Raw genomic sequence first — 21602 nt, forward strand, 5'->3', positions numbered from 1 at the left:
CGGCCCGCCCCCGGTACCGGCCGGCCCGCCCCCGGTACCGGCCGGTCCGAGTCAGGACGACGGTAGCAGAGGGACGCGTCGTCGTCGGCGGCGGAGGCGGCGGCCGAGCGAGCTGGATCCGGTCGAGGGTCTGGTCGACTCGGAGATGTACCGGCCGCCACAGACGGCCGACGCCGACCGCTCGCAGGTGAGGACGGGCGCAGCCTCCGGCGCTCAGAGCCTCGGACGAGCGGAGCCACCGCCGACAAGCGTCACGGCTCAGGCGTGCTCATGTCCCGTGCTGTGCTATGACATCGGCTGCGACTCGAGCAGTAATCCCGTACCCCGGATATCTTCCTTTGGTTATCGTGACACCATAGCGGGCAATGTTCTGCGGCTAACAATGGAGCCACGCGGTGTTATTACAACGGCGGCGCATTGTTTGACCCAGGGGTTGCCACAGCTGTTAGCGGCCATGTGGCTGACCGACTGCAGTGGAGTGTAGCGGAGACTCGTTGCCACGAGGCGCTGCCATGTGACGCAGCGACGACACTGGCGTGCTTGGCCCGTTGGCCCGCTGCGTGGTATCTAAAAGCCAACGGCTTGGGGCTAACCGAGATGCAACGTGCGTAGGCAAAAAAAAACTGCTCAACTGAGCGCTTATTCTGGTCTCATGTGACGTCATAATTCTCTTAGTGGAATGCCATCAAAACGTTTGATGTGAGGGTGTTTATGCCCCGTGCCAACTGTGCTTTTTGAGAGCCGAAACGTAAAAGTCAAGCAATGTGGCTTTTTCAATCAGCTCACTTTGACCTTTGTTCAGCTCAGGTCTGCCAATGCCCGGTGGCGGAACTGCGCGGCCTGTTTGGCCGAGAAGATCTGTCTGGGTGCAGCTAATGATGCTGTTTCCGGCAGGAGCCGGCATGGCGTCATCTCCACCATGTGTTTTTCAGTAGTTTGTGACGTCAGCTATTGAGGGAATATCCCCGATCGTGATCTACGACGCTAGTGATGTCATAGTCGAGAGAGGCCGCTGTGACACCGGAGTGGCGCGGCAGCCCGGGGGTCGGCTTCCGCGGCGTGCGGTCCGGACTCGGCTCACCTGCGGCCGGTGATCTCTGGCGGCTGGATGGCTCACGACCGCGCTGAACCGCCTCCAGGATGACTACGTGCTGACCAAGCTGTTGAAGAAGTCGGGCGTGCACTCGGCGCTGCGGCAGGACGTCATAGAGGGCCACGGCACGCCCGACGGCGCCATCCTGGAGGCCGAGGCCAGCCGAGTCAGTGGGCCGAGCTGGGCTCACCCGGCTCTCGTTTGACTGCCGCTTGCGAGGCCGCCTCCCAGCGTGCCACGCGCCACCAAAGCATAAGCAGACGCCGTTATCATTCGGACGTTACGTGTTGTGAGGGTCATGGGGTATATTTTTGTCTTGCCGTGTTTCGTAAAAGCGCCACACCCATCGTATTATGTTGCTTGCGTTATCATCGGCTTTTTGCGGACGCTTGGCATTGGTATTGTTAAGTCGTCCTTTTCAGCGGTACTGTGCCGGAATGTTCGTATAGGGCATTGCGTGCGTGGCTCAAGGAGAGCAGAAGGCCCGCCCGAGGGCGGGTCTGACGGCCGTCAGCAGATCAGGGGCGCAGGAGGGCCGACGGCAGGCTCGCTCAGAGCGCGCTGACACCCCGGGGCCGGGGTCGCCGTCGCTTGGTCGGCCAGCCGGCCGGCGACACTGAACGGGCACTGGTGGCGGCAGGTGGCGCGGGAGGCGGTGGCGGCGCTGCGGGCGAGCCGGCGAGAGGTGCGGGCTGCTGCCGAGCCCGGCGTGCCCACGTGGACCGGCCAGAGCGGCAGGGCCGGCAGGCCCGGCGCCAGGTCAGACGGGGGGGGGGAGAGAGGGAGGGAGGGGGATGCGTGGTGGCAGCGGTGGTGAGCAGGAGGAGAGGAGGAAGGTTTCACTTCCCGCCCGCTTATTCTTCTGGCTGCGCCGCCGTCGGCGTATGAAGTATCGTGTCCTGTGCTGTGTACGGCGGCCATGTTGTAACCGTCCTGATTTGCCTCAAATTTGCATCATTCACACTGCACGCTTGCCGCAACGGTCAAAACACATCCTTGCGTCACGTCTGCTTTACCGCGCCGTGCCCGTCTGCCGCACGGGCTTCACGCACGGTGTCGCCGTTATTACAGAGCTGTTGTCCAACCTCCCTGCTACCGCAGCCTTTTTTCTTTGGGTTCTCAGCGCCGCGAGAAAGCATTTGCAGATGCGTCCGATGCACGTGAGCTGCGTCCATCGGCCGCATTTCATTAGCCGATTGCGTCTCACTCTGCGTGTGGCTTCTGTCGGCAGGCCGCGGTTCGGCCAGAAAAAGAACCCGCTGGTGGTGACTGCCAAGCCAGCCACCCCGCCGCCGGTCAAGAAGGCGGCCCCGTCACTGCCGACGCTGTTCGCGCCTGACCCGGCCGGCGCGCGCCGCGGCCCGACGCGGCCGCCGCCGCCGCCGCCGCCGCCGGCCGCCCTGTTCACTGGGCCGGCGGCGCTGGGCGCCGGCGGGACGGCGCGCGCCGCCGACCAGACGCCGCTCGGCTCGGCCGAGCTGCTGGCGCGCATCCGACGCCGCGCACAAGGCGACAGCGGCGCGTCGGCGGCGGACGTGGCGGGCCAACATGCCGACCTGCTCGCCGACATTCGCAACTTCGTCGCGTTCCAAACGGAGACGAACGGCCGGGCCAGCACGCGCCAGCTGCTGCGCGAGTTTGCCGGCCGGCTGCCGGCCGAGCAGACGCCGCTGTTTCGGGCCCTGCTGGCCGAGATATGCGTGTTTGATCGGGGCGCTGACGGCACTGGCTGGTGGCTGCTGCGCGACGAGCTGCGCTGACGGCACCGGCTGGTGGCTGCCGCGCGACGAGCTACGCTGATGGCACTGACTGGTGGCTGCTGCGCGACGAGCTGCGCTGACGACTGTCAGTAGAGTCCGGCTGGGACGGCTGTCGACAGAGTCCGGCTGGGGTGGCTGTTGGCAGAGTCCGGCTGGGACGGCTGTCAGCAGAGTCCGGCTGGGGTGGCTGTCGGCAGAGTCCGGCTGGGACGGCTGTAAGCAGAGTCCGGCTGGGACGGCTGTCGGCAGAGTCCGGCTGGGACGGCTGTCGGCAGAGTCCGGCTGGGGCGGCTGTCGGCAGAGTCCGGCTGGGACGGCTGTAAGCAGAGTCCGGCTGGGACGGCTGTCGGCAGCCATCCCAGTGATCCGCCGACCGGCCGCCCGCCGCGTTAGGTGCGGAGGAGGGCAGCTGACGGCCGAATGCAACTTCCCGCTCCCGATGGTAATCTGTCTGATCTTTGTTGTTGATTTGTCATGTGATTATGACAAATATGTTGTAATCATGTTATGGTGACCGTTTTTCGAACAATATTGTACGATTCGTTATAATGTCATGATGCTCCCATGTCCTCGTCTAATAGAATGTGGACCGTCCTGACTTTAACTTTCTACGTGTTGAGTTCAGGCTGTAAGCGCCCGTCACTGAGTGCATTTAGCCGTGTTGTCTGATTCGTGCCCGGCTATCCCCATGTCGGAAGCAGCGGTACGCGAGACGCGCCCGAGATCACGTGATGCACTAGTCCCGCCCCGCGGGTAGCGGCGGGACCCGGCGGCGGGTGCCCGGTCCCGCCTTGGTCGGCGTGCACACGGCGGGGCCATGTGAGCGTATTGAGCAGACATCCGCCGCCGGCCGGACCTGATGTTCAGCGGCCGCTTCATGCCCCCGAATCAGTGTTACCAAAGCGCACAGGCCTGCGGTCTACGCCCGGTTATGGATATTTTTAAACGCTGTTGTATTTTCCTCTTGGGCGCCAAGTGCCCACCGCAGTCGGCGCGCCTGTAAACTCCAATAAACAAGTATTTTCCTCTGCACTCTGAGGACGACCAGCCGCCCACCAATGGGACGGTTCCTCTGCACTCTGAGGACGACCAGCCGCCCACCAATGGGACGGTTCCTCTGCACTCTGAGGACGACCAGCCGCCCACCAATGGGACGGTTCCTCTGCACTCTGAGGACGACCAGCCGCCCACCAATGGGACGGTTCCTCTGCACTCTGAGGACGACCAGCCGCCCACCAATGGGACGGTTCCTCTGCACTCTGAGGACGACCAGCCGCCCACCAATGGGACGGTTCCTCTGCACTCTGAGGACGACCAGCCGCCCACCAATGGGACGGTTCCTCTGCACTCTGAGGACGACCAGCCGCCCACCAATGGGACGGTTCCTCTGCACTCTGAGGACGACCAGCCGCCCACCAATGGGACGGCATGTGAGTATCATGTCAACGCTTGGAACAAATAGGTGCCGACAGTTGGGCCGGATGGGAGTGTCAACCGACCGCTCTTAACCAGCGTTATCAACCACTACGGCGTGTGAGTGTCATGTCAACGCTTGGAATAAATAGGCGTCGACAGCTGGGCCGGATGGGAGTGTTAACCGTCCTTTCTTAACCAGTGTTATCAACCACTACGGCCCCACGTGCGGCGCACCAGCATGACAGAGTTAAAAAACTGACGTCTATTGACGCATAATGTTTGGGCGCGAAATATGACGTCCCAACATTGGTAAAATTAGGTGCTGATGAGCGCAGATTTTCAATAGGTGCGGACTCCAGGCCCCGATTGGTGACACGCTGCCAGTATTGTGCTTCATATGAGAGCGCGCCGGCCGGCGGCCTCTCGATGCGGCGTCGCACGGGGGTCGGTCCAACGCGTCCAGCAACTCAGCAGCAGCAGGCGGACCCGCTTCTTGGGTGTTGCTCGATGGCCCAGCGCTAAATGGATCAGACGGGCAAGCCCCGCCCTCGGCACGTGGTCGCTATTAGTTGTTAAACGCGACCGTAGTTTCTTTTCCAAGTAGTCAGCAGCCTCCCGCTGTTGAATAAGACGTCGTGTCACGCTGACGAGTTCAACAAATAGGTGGTGGTGCCCTGACCTCTTGTATGGACGTCGTTCCACGGCCATCAGCTAGTGCTACCAAACACACAGCTCCTCTTCTCGCTCGATGCTAAATATCTTGAAGGCCCACCGTGCTATCGCGCAAGGGGTTTCCACTAGATTTTTGGGAGTTTTCACTAGATTTGTGACACCGCTACACAATTCCTGATAATACGTGCTATCACCGCAGATTTTTCAACAGATGCTGATTGCAGGTGTAACATGACGACACGCCTGTAACGAGATTGGGCTCCATTCCCCGGAACCTGATCCCGAGCGGCCTCGGTGTAAATTACCCCGAGGAGCCGTTCTTCGCGGCTTACACAGATCGCCCCGAATGGGAAGCCCCCCCCCCCCCCCTCAAACGTACGCGCGCATCATCCAGCTATAGCGCCTGGGCTGGGGCGCCTGATTAGGCTTTCCCTGACGCTCTATCATGAAAGAGCCGGGTGTCGCCCAACGACCTTAGTTCGAGGGCCGTGCCAGCAACCTGCCTCGGCGGCCGGCGCCGCCGACCGCTGAGGCAGCGCCGCCTGGCGGCCAGACTCTGAATCGACTGATCATTGAAACCGTGTCTAGCCGGGGCCGCGCCATACATGAGATGGCGCCCGCCTACCGCCCTGTCCGACATATGCCAACCGCCGAGCGACTGCGAGCACCGCACCGCAGGAGATAAGAAGTACTTTGAATATTTAGGTGCAATTTGAGATAATCTTGCTGCTAACTTGACGATCATGTCTGGATTGAACGAGCCTAATGCGTTCTTTCTCAATAAAGGGTTTTGTGGCACCATCCAGGAATCGCACCATACATTGAAGCGGGTGCGGATCTTGGATTTTGTGAAGGGAAACCACGAAACATTGTGGGGCACCTAGAGGTGGTTATTGGTCGCTGAACACAGAACGCAGTCGCACACGCAGAACACCACCATTTCCATGCCATTAAATTTTAAGATTCATCTTGTATTTTTCTTACGGGGGCCAACCATACTGTGTGTAGCCCTAGATAGCTAGGTCTACTACGTATGCACGCACATTTAGCTTATTCTTTTCTCCGTATAATGTCAGATCCGATCATTTTGGCGCTAAACATTTCGGAAAAAGCATGGCAAAATGAACTGAAGTTGGCTACCAAATGCCACCAAAACCAAGTAAAACTTTATTCCTAGCTTATCTATGGCCGGCCGGCTGGTCGATTAGGTCAGCTATGGTTGATGACTAATGCAGTTTTTGCTTTGTCTGTTAACAGGGAGAACAAAATATCCTGGCATTCAAAATGTCCTAAGAACGTGATGCACAAGCGTAAGTGTCATACGTTCAATAACCAGCGGAAATGACGCGCGACTTTGGCAGTGCATAGATTATGTCGTCATTCGCTCGTAGAAGTTCATCAGCGCATCTCCGATAGCTGTTCTTAAGGTAAGGCGCCAAGAGAAGTCGTCATCCTGTAGTCTCGGACTCGCGTACATGAAGTAGTTTAGCTAGGCCGTACACACGGGCAGGCGAAAGCCCTGGCGCTCGCAAGCGCACGTGAGCTTTGGGCAAGGGAGCAAGATCTTTCTTACTTCATCCGAAGAGTTCACGACCAACTTCGAGGGCCCCGGAGCGAACAAGAATGTCCCGGCCAATTAAGATGTGTGCCCCCGTCAGCGACCAATAACATGGGAAAGCCCAAGGCCAATACGGATGGAACCTGCGCGAGCGGGAGTGCCCCGGAAAGCTATCACGTGGGACCCCGGCCACAGCGTAGGGCCCTCTGAGCAAAGGGAAACTACCCAAGACCATGAAACACGGGCACATGAAATAATGCCCGTGCGATCAAGAGTGCCAAGTCAGGTTGACAGAAAGGGCCCAGACAGAAGTGAACGGTCCTCCGCAAATGAGATCAAGAGGAAACAGCCGTAGATCAACGTAGAGGGCAACTGGACATCGAGTGCCTCGTTGCATTACCTTATGTGGACCCCAGCAATAGCGCAGGACCCTCCGAGCAAGTGGAACAAACCGAAGCCAATATGAAGGGCCTCTGAGTAGCCGAGTGCACCCCGACATATGGGATCCCAGCGAGAGCGTACAGAGCCTTTCGAGCGGATGGAAAGAGTCCGAAGACATCCCCTGATTGATCAAGAGTGCCCCGGCATGTTAGTAGGTAGTGTCCCAACAGCAGCGCAGGGTCGCCCGGGAAAATGCGAAGAGATCAAGGGCAGCGTGGAAGGCTCCTTAGCGATCGGATTGACTCGGCAAAAGGCCATATAAAGAACCCCAGCAAAAGCGCCTCTGGACAACGTAATAAGCCTCAAAACATCCACCGAATACCATCCTATCGATCTGCGAAAAATTATTTTTGTCTGCTCACGTAGCCTTCGCTTTTGTGTGCGACTGCTGCTGGCCGTCTAGAGGCCCCAAAGCATCCAATATTGTTGCGTTTTGTGTCAGAAAACTGCGTTCGTTTGGCCGGTATGGCGCCGCGTTGGAGCTTATGGGCCCCTCCGAAGCACAAAAGGGTGGGCATATTCCTGTGACCCCCCCCCCCCCTCAGTATCCGCCACTGGCCCGAACAGCTCAACAGATGGGCTCTGATGAGAGCGTGGAACCCCCCCCCCCCCCCATTCAAATAAGAGGTACTCAAGACACGATGTAGAGGGTCCCCGAACGATCGAGTGCGCCCGAGCGGGTCAACAGAGGTAAGATCGTAGGGCCCTCCACTCAAAGAAAGCACCCAGACCCAATGAAGAGGGCCCCTGAACGATCGCGTACGCCCAAGCAGGCGAACAGACGGCGCCCCAAAAACGTAGGACCCTGAGGAGGTGGCACGGAATCGAAAAGGACCTAGGCCAGTGTAGAGGGCCCATGAGCATATAGCGAGGGTGGCTTTAGGTCAATTGAGACCAACGTGAAGGGCCCCTGAGCAACTGAGAGTACCCGGCTGATGCACATATGGGGCCCCTGGCAATCACGCAGAGCTTTTCGGACGAATGGGAAGGATCCATGGAAGGCCTCTGATCGACAAGACTAGCCCTGCACGTTAGCAGAGGGCCCCGACAGCTGCGCAGAGCCCTCCGAGCAAATGCAAAGAAATCTATGACAACATGGAAGGCTCGTTACGATTGCACTGACCCAGCAAATGCACATATGCTGTGCCTCCGGGAACAGCGTAGAGCCTCCGGACACCGCGAAAAGGCTCACCCCCCCCCCCCCCCCCCAATCGCAACCCTCTGACTGAGGGAAGAATTGCTGGTGTCTGCTCGCGAACCCTTCACTTTCGTTTGCGACTGTTCTTGGTCGCCTGAAATCTCAGAGACGCCCAAGGTTGTTGCGCTTCGTGTTAAAAAAGTATGTTCGGCCGCCTTTGGGCTCCATCGGCCCACGGCCATCTTTGGGCCCAAGGGGACATGACCCCGTGCCCCATCCCCCTCTGGATACGCCACTGCATTGCACTGATGATCAATATAAAAACAACTGCAAGCAGTAAGCCCCTCCCTCGTATGGATATTGTACAAAAAATTCGTGCTTGCACAGGAAAAGCTCTGCTCTTCCACCAGCCCTACGCCCGCCGTGCGGGACGCGATCATTCTCGGAGGTGCCAAATAAAAGAAGAGAAGTACATGGTTTCGATGCTAAGCAATCAGATCACCCGCTGGCATAACGGTATGACGTCCTTAGTATGTATTTCTTCAAATAAAGTTTGCCTCCAAATATTTTCTTTGTTGTAAGTGGAGAGTGATATTTTGAATATTGAGAAACCATCATTTTTATTTTAATCATAAAAGTTACCGAGTCTAGTTTAGTTATCGAGGTCCCTTCTTTCGGTACCTATTGCTGTGCCTCTCACGGGGTCAGTAGTAATAACAGCGATGTTCGTGGACATATCTACACAAAATGATTTGGGGAGAGCGGCTAAGCAGTGAAACACGACGCATGATAACCATAAAACTTGCCAGCAAACGGGTTTCTCCTCGGGTTTGATTAATGATGCATATGACGTCATAAGAAGGCATTGTCTCACGAGGAAGCACTACCCCACTTATAACATTTTCAGCACCAGATCCTTCTGCGCAAGGTCCTTCTGCGGTGCGAGCGACGTCGGGCTACGCGGACAGTGACGGCTTTTTAGAAAGGTGGGGGCGAGGGGACATTTTTCAACGATTTTAGCACAACTTGTGGTCAATGATCGATGGCTGTATTTATTTATGTCTGTCGGTGTCTCTGGTGTGCGTTGGATTCCGTCCGAACCAATATTTCGAATGCGCCGTTTTCGTCACACTGTGGGGACCAACGGAAAAATCCGTGCATTGCATTCAATCCCTAATCGGCTGAGTTCACCCTCCTTAAAGGAGATGATATGCTGAACATGTTGGGTGTGGCAGTAACAATTCATGCAAAGCACAGATCTGATGGTGTATAATTTTTTGCATAATGGCACTATATAGAGAACCAATGCATTCAGGAGTTGTAGCATTGCTATGCAATATTTCAACAAAAATCCCCACAAACCATCATTTTAAACAAATACAGCTTTGCAATTCCATCATAATATGACCATACCTGATCAGAGCAGACATGCCTCACATTAAGCACACAGATGCCATGTAAGCCTCTGATGCAGGGATGGATTTTTGGAAGACTTGCTCAAGCAAAGTGGAAGAAAGGTATCTCAGAGATGTTTTGCAAAACAGAAATGGAAAATCAACATTTTGATTTCCAATAATGTCCTCTGCATGTAACTAGGTAACCATACACCAAAGTCAAGACCTCAGCTATCTTCTTTGCATCCACTGAAATTTGATCACAATTTCTTATGCTATGATTCAGTATGGCAGTTGTCCTAAACTGTGTGTAAGTAATTACAAGTTGATTGAGACAGTGTAGAAGATTCAGCTTTAAGGTATTGGGGCTATTATAAAAGTCATTGGGTGTCATCTTTCATGATAGTAGAACACATTCAATCCAGAAATGCCTTTAGGGCACAGGCAAATTTTGAAGGGCTAAGGATGGGGTGCCATATGATTAATGTGGTTAATGTGCCTCAAAGCCCAATCATCATCATAAATGACTAAGGGTGTATTTAATTAGTGTGAGACTGAAGCAAATATAAAAGGGCTTGCACTAGTGGTCCTCAGTGTGGGTATTCCACACCAGTGTGTAGTGCTATCAGTGTAGCCCAAACTACCCCTCAGTGCATATTGTCTGTCTAGTTACCTGATTGTTGTTGGTTAAATTTCATGCTCATAGTTTCATTGTAAAACAATGCTGTTATCATATATATTGCAAGAATATGGTAAAATACAACCTAAGATGCTGTATTACTGGCTTATATCACACATTTCAATCACATTTTATACAGCAGTCATTGTTTTTGACCTTGGAGTTTGTGAAACTCTTTTGCTGCTGTTAGCTCAGAAAGATCAAGTAATCCCAAAAGATTATGTGGGGGCCATATAACCTATACAGTCATATAAAATACTTGTAAACCAGCTCTTGTCAAACAGCTTAAGTATGCAAAGTCCAGCAATCCTATGCATACCTCATAGATCCTGGGCTGTCAGAACCAGTAAATTGCATCCTGATGTGCAGCCACTTGTGCATTTTTTGTTGTATTTATGTGGACAAAATGCTGCTTTAAGAATACCATTGGTCTGTATTTTCTTTAAATGGTACATGCAGATAAGGAGTTTTTTGTCAATATGAAATTAATCAGGCATGTTCTTGTTTGAGCAGGCATATTGTTGACTTGGGAGCTGAGGAGGCGAAAAATGACTAACCACCATTTGAGATCATGGGAAAATATGCTCCTCCCCAGATTTCAACCCCTTTCCCCTTAAAGTTGGTTGTGAGGGGATGGGAAGGAGCTTTCTCTGATTGAATAGGAAACTACAGCTCTGAATTTGGGCTTGATAAAGTACCTAATGCATTACATGCATCATTTCTTCCTTTTTTGAATTTTGAAAACAATATTTATAAATTGATATCCCTGCCAGTGATAGTTGTTGTTTGTCAGGTGAAAGATGCCCATAGACCATCAAGAGAACAAGTTTTCTCCTCAGAAACCAAAATTCTGTCGTACCAATATTATGTGTTGAGTACTTTTACTGCTCCACCAGCTCAATAATGCACACATTAGTCCTGCCACAGGGCATGAAGGGAATAACAAGTCCCCACATACAGGGGAGGCTTCTTTCTTGGGAAGTGGCCCTCAAAATGTTTTATGAAAACCTTGCACTAGATGCACAGTGGTGCATAGCATTTGAATTCAAGTGCACATCCCTGCTGGCATCTGTTTGCCCTGGAAATTTCTGGGAGACAAATGTGGCATAAGACTTGTGATGTGTCAACATGAAAATACATTTAGAAGTCCTTTTCATGCCCCCTTACCATTCCCTATTCATTAATGTTTTTACATCTCAGTATGTGTAGCAATGAGCTGCCATGTTATTGCGCACTTCATGACAGTCAAGGGGTCTCACACAGGCATCTGTAGTCAAAAGGCCTCCAGATTGTTCATGTGGACTGGGGATTATGCTCTAGGTTTCACCTCCCATGTGGCCTTGCAGCATTGGATTTGTCCAGAGGGCTTTTTTGAAATATTTTACTGGGATCTTTTTGAATGAATTGATTTCTGAGATCAGAGCTCACACTAAGCAGTGCTTGTTGTATGAGCCCTGGCTCTTATCATCTGATCGCACAATTCCAGTTCAATGGCAGAATTTGGCAGCGAAAGGTTAACATGCTGCAATGCCTGGCATGGTCCGTCCTGCCCTCTGGCGTCACGTGACCTTAAGTGCGGCCGCTGCCACCGGCCGCCGGCCATGCCTGCTAAGGGCAAAGAAGCGAGTGCGTAAAGCGACTCGAACCCCCCCCCCCCTCCTCCCCCTCCCTCTTCCCCTCTCCCCCGCCACGGGTGGGTGGATCGGAAGGCAGACGCTCTAACCAACTGAGCCAACAGGAGGGACAAGACTGTCTGCATGGATGCAGAAGTTGAAGACGAACATGACGTAAAAATGACATCAAATCGGAACAAAATCTGACGAGAAAGAAAAACGACTTTTGGTTGTTTCTTACACTCCCTCATCCATCTAAACGTAGTTCCTGAGCCTGTAATTCGCAATTTCTGCGGGCTATAAATGTAATGAAAATCGTCGTTCTCAGCAGAGACTCTTTTCAGTCAGTTGGAGCTCTTAGAAGCAGTGCATTCACGACGGATTCCAATGTATATTAATCCTTCGCCCGCGACATGTCTGGCGCATCCAGCGTCGCCGTGCTAACGCGGCTGTCCCTGCCGTTCCAGACCAGCCATGGCAGAGGTTCAGCAGCTGTCAACAGCCCCCTTCGACCCGCGCTTTCCTAACCAGAACCAGACCAGGTAAGTGTTGCTTATCAGTTAAGGATGCCAATCATAATCGTGAGGCGGAAAGGAGGGGAGGAATGCAAGCTGTACAGCCAGGCTCCCCCACCGGAGCGAGAGAGTCCCGAGTGTCTAGCAGAACTGCGGTTGATGCGCATCTTATTATCTACGCATGAACATCAAAAACGGAACCTTAACTTCTGTGAACAAATGGTTCGCGTCGGCAATGGGCCTGAGTGAACATGAGTTTCTTCGCAGGCAAATATAAAAAATAATCATTTGCGAGCGAGGCGTAGTGTCGTCCAAGCATGTTGAGCGTAACATTTCAGCATTGCTACTCGTTACGTGTTTGATGTTTCGAAATTGTGAAAGCAAGTCTGCATTGGGCTGACCTGACTGTCACCCTAGACCTGTAAATCCGTGCTCGAACGCCAACATTTTGCGACTGCGAGGTACCTGTAGCCGGGCGCGCGTTATGAGTAAAGGTCATGCGGGTCAAAATATTCTGCCATTTACTTTCAAGAGGTCACTTAGAAGGTCACCTGGAGTCACGGTCGTGCACAGACACATGTCACGGCCCTGCACGGCTATGTCGCTGCCGTACACGCATGTCACGGCCCTGCACAGACACATGTCACGGCCCTGCACGGCTATGTCGCTGCCGTACACGCATGTCACGGCCGTGCACACGCCTGCCACGGCCTTGCACACGCCTGTCACGGCCGTGCACGGACACGTGTCACGGCCGTGTACACGCATGTCACGGCCGCGCACGGGACACGTGTCACTGCCGTGCACACGCCAGTCACGGCCGTGCACACACACATGCCAGCCTTGATGTCGTATTGAAGAGGGATGTGATCGGCGTTCAGGAATCGTCAGGAAGCTAGCGAAGCCTGCGTTGAAAGAAGACACGATTGTTTAATCGGAGGCATCGTACCTCGTTTTATTGTTATCGTGCGTCTTTTTTTGTTTTACACCGAGGCATTGGCAAACGATTATGAAGCGAGCTAAGTGGTTTCATATGGCAGTATTTGTATACACATGTGAAGGGATTGAAAACGTCGTGCGAGGTCAGATCTGGCGGCAAGTGCTGCGTGTGCTCTTATACTCATGCTGAGTACGGGAATGCTCAGTACGGGAAGAAATATCCTGTGCTATCCATGTCACTTGCCTTTTGGTGAATTAACGCATATCACACATATCATGCTTGTAAATGTTCATGACCCTCTGGTCCTATTTGAAAAGCTACGCCGAGTGTAGGAGCGATGCAGAGGTAATTCACCCTTTCTGTCATATAAGAATATCGGAAATGAAATATGCCGGCCTTTGTGCTGAAATTTTGACAACCACGAGCCGAATCTTGACGAATTTGGTTCAACAGTGACCACTGGATTCTGCTTATATGAATGCAACTATGGAGTATTATAATCTCTTGACGGTTCGCCGTGTTGTGGCGTACCAATCAATACATGTGTGCAACGAATGGTCGATGTATCGTGCCATGGAGTGCCAGTGAATGCGTGCCTGCAGCGGTGACCAGCACATCGTGCCGTAACGTGCCAATTAATGCATGTCTGCAACAGGCGGGCCGAAAAGTTTGGTGCCATGTCCACGCCCTTGTGACCTGACTACGTAAAAATTCGTGTCTTTCAGCGCTGGCATCTCAGGAACTGCAGTTACCGATTATGGAGAATGTTTGGAACACAGTGGTTTTGCTTTCTCAGTGTTGTCTTTGTTCAGAGTTTGTCCCTTTATGTCCCAATGTCTTTTCTCCGACTTTGTTAAAGATGCTGGTTCGATATACTCTTGTGCGCCTGGACGGGTAGTGTGATGTTTTGAAGCCTCCCGAGCCATGGCATTTGTGCTGACCCGGACGAATTTATTCATATTTTCAGGCACTGCTATTCGTCGTTCGTAGACTATCATCGCTGCATCAAGAAGAAGGGCGAGGACTACGCGCCGTGCGAATACTTTAAGAAGACGTACAAGTCCCTCTGCCCCAACTCGTGGGTGGAGAAATGGAACGATCAGTTGGAAAACGGCACGTTCCCCGGGAAAATCTAGCTGGTGGAACCGCCGGAGCCGGTGGGAGTGAATGATCCCTGTCATGTCGCGCCGTCGCTGTCGCCGTCGCCGGACCTGTACGGGGCCGCCATCGCGCAGAATAAAGGGGTTCGCGAAGACGCTCCGTGATGTAGGCAGATGAAAAGTGGTAAACATGTGCGCGTGGTGTACACCAAATAAATTATGTAAACATTCGGCGTTTGTGTGCTGGACAAAAAAACGTGACACTACATGCTAAATTCTGTCATAACCTCCGTCAGACGTGGGTGGCATGAGAGCTCCTTGGAGGTTTTCGTAATAAGCTTTGAGCTACTACAAACATGATTCCACTAGTTGTAATAGCAAAATATTCAGGTGAAGGTGCCGTGAGAATTTCGTTGTCAATGCATTGTCTTTAATATATATCATGAGTGGCGACCTTTGGAAATGCGATTTAGACGCATGCGATCACATGTGGCATGTATCGCGTGGGATTAACGGGCACAAAATCGCCGCTGCAGTCGAAGTGCCCCGAAACACAACCATACAGTACCTATGGGAAGACGTGGGCGCAAAATGGCCCTGATGCCGACGCGCCCTTGAAAACTAAATCACCATCTACCTATGGGAAAACGCCACGACCACATCGCGTTCGCTGGTGCCCGATAGCATAGTTTGTCACGGAGAAGGCGCCATAAAGCACTGCCATGCGCTGTTGACTCGATTATATTGTACAGTGTGGGATGTTCCTAAAATGGTCGACAGGTCGGGAGACCGCTGTTTCAGTAGAGGTCATTCCACAACATCGACCGAAGAATGGCATGGCACCCTCTCAAATATGAGAAGGGCGTGTCTTTTAGTTCATTTATGGCTAGAACACGATTCTGCAAGTTTTAGAGCCAAACAGCGTACCGGTAAGGTACCAGGAGCGGGCGCGAGATTACGTCACCAACTGCAATTTCCAACTTGCTCCAGTAAAAGCGGTCTGTGGGGGGCAAAGCTTGCTAACAGTGCATCGGGGAGCGGAATAGCCAGATTTTTAAAATCATTCAAGGCTAAGAAATTTCATGAAGTGGCCCAGTGGGACTTTCGGCCTAATTTTCTTAAAAAATGGTCTATTTGTATAGCCTTTTTAACTGATTTGCGATTAAGATAATTTTCATACATAATACAGTAGTTTTATTCCTTGGAAAAACTTGGAGAATGGGGATATAGTTGGGTTGATATTTCGGCGACGTGCCTTTATCGGAAAAATAGCAGAAGTGGATTCAAAATTGCCTGCTGATAATCCTACTCGATGTTTCAGGTTTTTTATACAGCGGGCCTGTGTGTGTGATGCGAGCTAGCTTAAAATCGCTTACATGTGCGAGTGATGCATGACGCATATTGTGCGATGCCTGTTCAACTGAAATCGTTTGCATGTATAATTGATGCGCGATGTGTGAAGCCTGTTCAATTCAACTCGCTTGCATGTTTTGAATGAAGCGTGATGAGTAATGCCTATTTGCTCGAATCCGTTTGCATGCACACGGATTTCCACACATTCTAATTCTTAGATAGGCGATGTATCTTGGTGATGGCTGGCAATCGCTCTTTGTTTAATCCCCAAAATGTTGGTGTCCTGTAAAAACTGTGGCTTGCTGTTCCAAAAAAAGGAAAAATCTAGAAGGATAATCGGCAGGCAATCGTGAACTCACTTCCGCTATTGTTTAGATAAAGGCATGTCGTCGAAATATCAACCTAACGATATCTGCACTTTCCTGGTTTTTCCAAAGAATAACGCGAATACTACTGTTATCTATGTAAGTAACGTCCCTCGCTAATGCACTGAACAACTTATGTAGTCAAGATAATTTTCTTATACTGGTGCGCAATTGAAGTCAAGTTGATCGCCACTCAGACCAAAAAAAATTATTGATGGGATCAGATCCTAGAATATTAAATTAGTAATCGAATTTGAGTATTGGCGGATCACACACGGCGGTACGCCATGCGCCGACGGGCCGGTACCGGGTGACCGGGCGCGATCGACTCGGGTCAGGATCTGATGAGCTGAAGTTTGTAGCGACAAACGTACTGTAGCGCCTAATGTATAAAAACCGCTAATGCGTCATAGCGCCGAATGTATCAGAACACCTAATGCTTCATAACTCCTAAGGTATCATAATACCTAATGATTACAACACCCAATGTATCATAACTCCTAATGCTTCAGATGCCGTGACCGGCGTCTTCTCCGCGCGTGATGAAGCTGCACGGTCTCCCATCGACGACGCTCTCCGATCGTAAAAAACCAGAGATCACCATAGGTGGCAGCACACTACAGTCACACAGACGGCGGAAACAGCGCCTGGTTGTGCCCTCAAACGGCAGGCGCCCTCAAACATGGCGCCACTTCTGTTGACGGTAAAAGCTCTCCCAAATGTTGAAAAATGTTTGCTAGAACTGCAGGTCACAAGCAAATTGGAGAGAGCGCGGTCAGATCCGGCCCCTCTCCAGGCAGCCGTGGTTTTATCATGACCGTAAACATGTAATGACCGTATACATGTATACATAATGTATACATGTATACATGTATTAATACATGACCGTGTAAAGAACGGCCGAGGACAGAGGTATTGCTGTTGCCAACGTAGGGGCCGCTAAACGAATTTTCTGATGCGTGAGGTGGTATTGGGTACTACGAGACCTACAAGATGCCATCAAAGGTACCACTAGACTTACGTGATCAATGACCTTTCACGACCGTAAAATGAACAAATTTTCGCCGACTATTAACTTCAGAAATCGTTACCCAGTCGTTGGTTTTAAATGTGATTTATGATTCAAAGAAAGCAGTTTTACCACCGCTGATGAGAATGAAGCCAGAAAATTTATCCATCTCGTCGGAAAGAGAGGCTGCCTGGACACGATGTCTACAGTGCGGGGAGCGGTCAGGGCCTTGATAAAGTAGGAGGGGAGGGAGCATAGGGTTGACAGAGCCCCCCTGATGTAAAAAATCTGCTTTAACAGGAGCGATATTAACTGTCATGCCTTAATGGGCTTTTTCAAAACCGAAATAACTCAGAGGCTCTGACGATTTTTCTGTCTTTTTCAGGGGCATTGAGGGCCTGTGAAAGTAGACTGCAGATCAAAATGGTGGGAAAGGCTTACATTGTTATGTCCAGTCCATGTTCGTCTTGGATTATTTCACCTTCAGTCAGAAACGGTTAGTAAGAAAAAACATAAAACAAAGTTTTCAACACGTTCCCTCGCAAGCCCTACAACAAAGATCCTGACGCCCAGCGTTGCAGTCTCCCCAGGCCGCTGGCATAGGCCCTGTAGCTTACATTAAGCGGGTGCTTACGGGTGAACAAAAATGACGACGCGGTTGAATTAAGTGCCTTTGAACGCTATGAGATATCAATTCGTACGTTAAGACGATTCTTGAGCATATTTCATCGGTTTGACTGTTGTATTGATGATAGGAACGGATTGGCACTTACCGTAAAACAAACTGGTGGTGGAATTTGGTGATGGAATTGGAAGAGAATGTGTGATCCCTCGTTCCCGTATTGCTGTAACCCTGTTCACAGGACAGCCTCAATATCACAAATGCGACAAAACGCCCCAGTCTAATCTTTGAACGGTACGAATTGATTTTTTTGAAGACTTTTGGAAGCATCATTTCCCGATGGTCGTTCTCGTGCGCCTGGCACCCGCCGCCTGGTGTTATCTGCAGTGGCCAACGCCCTTCGGTTTTATGGAGACTGCAACTCCGGCCACAGATGTCCTTGCTGTAAGGTTGCAAGCACGCAGACTTAAGTATTTTATGTGTTTTGTCTTGCTATCCGATTCTGCAGAAGGGTAGGCGCTCTCAGACAAACATGGCTGACCTTGTTTATTTTTGACGATTTGGATCCGCTCTATTGATCACTAACCAAACTCCTTACTTTATTCCGGGCAAGGGTGCCGTGGGTAAAACATTAGGATACATATTATCGTTCCCGACCAAGGGCTGAAGGGCCAGCCCGTCCCAGCACGGGATGCCTACCGGCAGCTATTGTGGCGACACGACGACAGAGTCCCCTAGTAAATCCGGAGAATCCTGGAAATATACATCACGTGTTGATCCTCTCACTGGCGCGGGAAGCTCTCTGATCAGGCAATTGATCCAAGATCAACGCAAGACTTCCCAACGACGCAGCAAGGTCTATATGATCTCCGCAGGTGGCGCAATAATGGTCACAGATATTTTAGTTCGGCTTAACGGACCCTCGGGTGCGATGGAATGGAGGGGCCCCTGTCCCCTTTCGGTGCTGGGACCTTGGCTGACAAAGGGACCTTAGATTGTCCCAATGAGGACTCTCATCTCAAGTTAATGATCATATGATCATTAACTTGACATAATATAATGACATAACATAATGATGATGATCACAAATCTCATGATCATAAGTAATCATACCTCCTTTCACTATCAGAGGGTTCTTGCCAACGCAAGAGCCCTTTGTCATTCGAGGTCCAGTCCCTGTCCCTTTCCTACAAACATTTCCCTGCCCAATTCTGGACCTTAAGCTGACGTAAGGCCCCCGTTAGGCAGCGCGTGTCTCTGGTAGTCACAGGGTCCATCATTGCTGCAGGGGCTCCGACCAAAACAAATGGGGGTCTGGCCTCGTCCCTGGTTGGGAAATGCTCCCCAGGCTCAGATCGACACGGAGCTGGCTGCTCGGTGTTGGTGGTCTCTGGCCAAAAATGAGGCCCGCATTGTGACAGAGGTTCTCAATCGGTACGAGAGATCCCCCGACAGGTATCTGTGAACACGGCCCTACAGGCCGGCAACCCAAGTGTTACTTACAGCCAGCCCTTCGGCCCCTTTTCGGGTCTCCACGACCACTTACCCTAGCCGACTCGGGACTCCTTTCAAAAAAAGGACCCCCGTTAGGCGCTGTGAGCCTCTTACCGATACAGTGGCCCCTCATTGATTTGGGGTAAATCGTGGCCCATCAGACGCGCAAAAGCATGAGAGGCTTAACTGAAAAGTTCCGGAGCACGGGAATGACATAAATCCTGATCATCACTAACCCTGTCCCCTTCCCTCACAACGAGAAATATACGTGTCGCCGTCCATGGCCACCATAGTAGAGCGCCTTTGGCGCCCTGAGGCCGCCTGTTGACGGGCCCGCGGGGCGCCTCTACATTCCGATCAGAAGCGGTACCCGCCGTCTGTGTCTCCCCCGGAGATCCGCACCTGCGTGACTGATATGCTGCTTAGATTAATGCAATTGTTTACTTTCATAAGAATGTGAAACATACCTTGCTTTTCGTCAAAACTAAGTGGGCTGAATCCATTGACAAAGGGGGGACGGGTCTTCGGAATCTCGTCTCAGTGCCCATTCCCCCTCCCGAATCACTTACGAAAGCTCTCACCTATTCGAAGAACCCTCTGACTTGCATTTGCATCCGCGGGGCCAGGCCTAGCTTATTAATAAAGCCTAATGCGACGTGTATTACTATCATATTAGGCAAATCACAAATGCGCAAGACATCTCTACACAGTGGAAATTCCTAAGGGGAGGTCCCGGGTCTGCGGGATGGCTCACATTATCTATAACGCATTTGTGGCATGCCATAGCCTGTTTCTGCCGACGTGCTCGCAGTATACGGACGTCGCGCCATTGGTGCTTTCAGTTCACATCATGACCGACGACCAGCTGCATGGTTATTGGTTTCACTGTCATTTACACCTCAAACAAAAGGACGAACACTCCCGCTTTTTCTGGTCGCCTCGCGCGGATAGTGCCGCTGCAAGTCCAACACATGAGACCGGTATCCTTCCACACTCCCCCTGTCGCTATCAGCATGAAAATTTCCAGGGGTACGGGGTTCAATTCCCCGCGGTCCCCGCCGTTCCTGCCGGAGTGAGAGGTAGGTGACGCCATACAGCCTCAGCAGCTGAGTGCGTTGTTAAGCCTCGATGGCGACGAGGCTGGAAATTTCAGATCGTGTTAGCGCCCTCACGAGTAGCTTCTGTATTGCCATGTTGTAAGGCGTTCCGATAAGCTGGATGGATCGTAGGTCAGAGGTCTGCTCAGCATCACCGTCTTCAGGCCTCAGCCGTCGTGTTCAGGCGGTCCCGTCATCGGTCAGAACAGGCTGGGCGAGTTCAGACCGAGTCTGTTAGCTTATGCAGCCCAAGTAGTTTGCGGCACAAGAAAATATAGCAGGTGCACTGCATTTTCAGACCAATTGGAATCGCGTGCTTTGCCGGCAGGATGACGTTCGGTGTAGCGACCTGCGGTTATGGGGGGGGGGGGCAATATCTCCAGCTCCTGGTTGGCTGGCGAAGAAGAGTAGAGCTGGGTGCTGGGTGCCCGGAAGCATTACATCCACCAGGAAGTTGACAGCAATGCGAGACTTCCGACAAAGACAACTGGTGCTGCTCCAGAATCCTCTTGCTTGGAAAAGTGGGCATTTTACCACATGGGTTCGTAGTCATACTGTTCAGGTGGCACTCAAAAGGAAATCCGGTTTTAGTCCAAAAGTACGGGTGACCGGAGCACGTATGCGTGATACACGCACGGAATTTTAGTAAGAAAGGTGAAAAAATCATATCGAAGAAGAACATACACAAAAGCTCGCACGCCAAAGTTCATAAGCAAATCTGTTCGTATGGCATAAAGTGCGTGTCGAAAATATTGCTACGGCAAAGGTTTGTCAGGACATAACCTCGAATGGATGAACGTCTTATGCATCAGGTACACACGTAATCGTCATGAACAATTAAACGTACGCATATGTTCAAAGCGGGCGGAGTTGGTTTGACAAAAAAATGCCCGCAAAAGTTTGTGAGAAGCATGGGTGGGGGGGGGGGGGAGGGGAGCGAGAAAGTTGCAGCCTGCGGGTGCACCCCACTTTCCGGAATTTTGAACATTAAATCAATGGCGACGCAGGGAGAGAATTTACTCGGGTACGGTGGATGGGATTGTAAAAGGAGTGTTCCAGGACAAATGGACCACCAACACGGCAAGTTTTCAAAATTCCCCGAAATTTGGTATCATCCGGAGATGATCTTTGTAAGAATTCGAGTGACAAACTTCTTTTTTTCTATTCGGCGCACGGTTTTACAAAAGGTCATCTCAGCAATGTCGGGTCGGGTGTAACCGGGGGTCCTACTCAAAGGGGTGCATCAAAGCAGACCCAGCCGGAGCATCCTTTTCCAGTGGGTTCAGCATTTAGGGATCGGCCTAACTTTTGTAAGCAATCGTGTGTCGCGTCACTCGCGCGTT

At 51.8% G+C, this 21602-nt stretch overlaps 1 protein-coding gene across 2 annotated transcripts; it reads left to right on the top strand.

The window, feature by feature from the left end:
* Nucleotides 1–8993: 8993 nt before the first annotated feature.
* LOC119095996 (cytochrome c oxidase subunit 6B2) lies at nucleotides 8994–14550 on the top strand. 2 transcript variants are annotated; one of them, XM_037218867.1, is made up of 3 exons: nucleotides 8994–9064; nucleotides 12232–12306; nucleotides 14187–14550. In XM_037218867.1, the coding sequence occupies exons 2-3, from the start codon at nucleotides 12239–12241 to the stop codon at nucleotides 14353–14355; spliced, it is 237 nt and encodes a 78-aa protein (XP_037074762.1). In that variant the 5' UTR covers nucleotides 8994–9064; nucleotides 12232–12238; the 3' UTR covers nucleotides 14356–14550. The 2 variants fall into 2 exon arrangements, with proteins under 2 accessions (XP_037074762.1, XP_037074763.1); XM_037218868.1 differs by having other exon boundaries at nucleotides 9001–9017.
* The last annotated feature ends 7052 nt before the right edge of the window (nucleotides 14551–21602 follow it).

Source organism: Pollicipes pollicipes, unplaced genomic scaffold (genome assembly GCF_011947565.3).
Source record: "Pollicipes pollicipes isolate AB1234 unplaced genomic scaffold, Ppol_2.1 Scaffold_4219;HRSCAF=4965_pilon_pilon_pilon, whole genome shotgun sequence".
Classification (NCBI taxonomy): Eukaryota; Metazoa; Arthropoda; class Thecostraca; order Pollicipedomorpha; family Pollicipedidae; genus Pollicipes; species Pollicipes pollicipes.

Coding starts and splice junctions, on each gene's coding strand:
- LOC119095996 (XM_037218867.1), top strand. CDS start 12,239: ATGGCAGAGGTTCAGCAGCTGTCAACAGCCCCCTTCGACCCGCGCTTT. Junction 12,307..14,186: donor CCTAACCAGAACCAGACCAG/GTAAGTGTTGCT, acceptor TCATATTTTCAG/GCACTGCTATTCGTCGTTCG.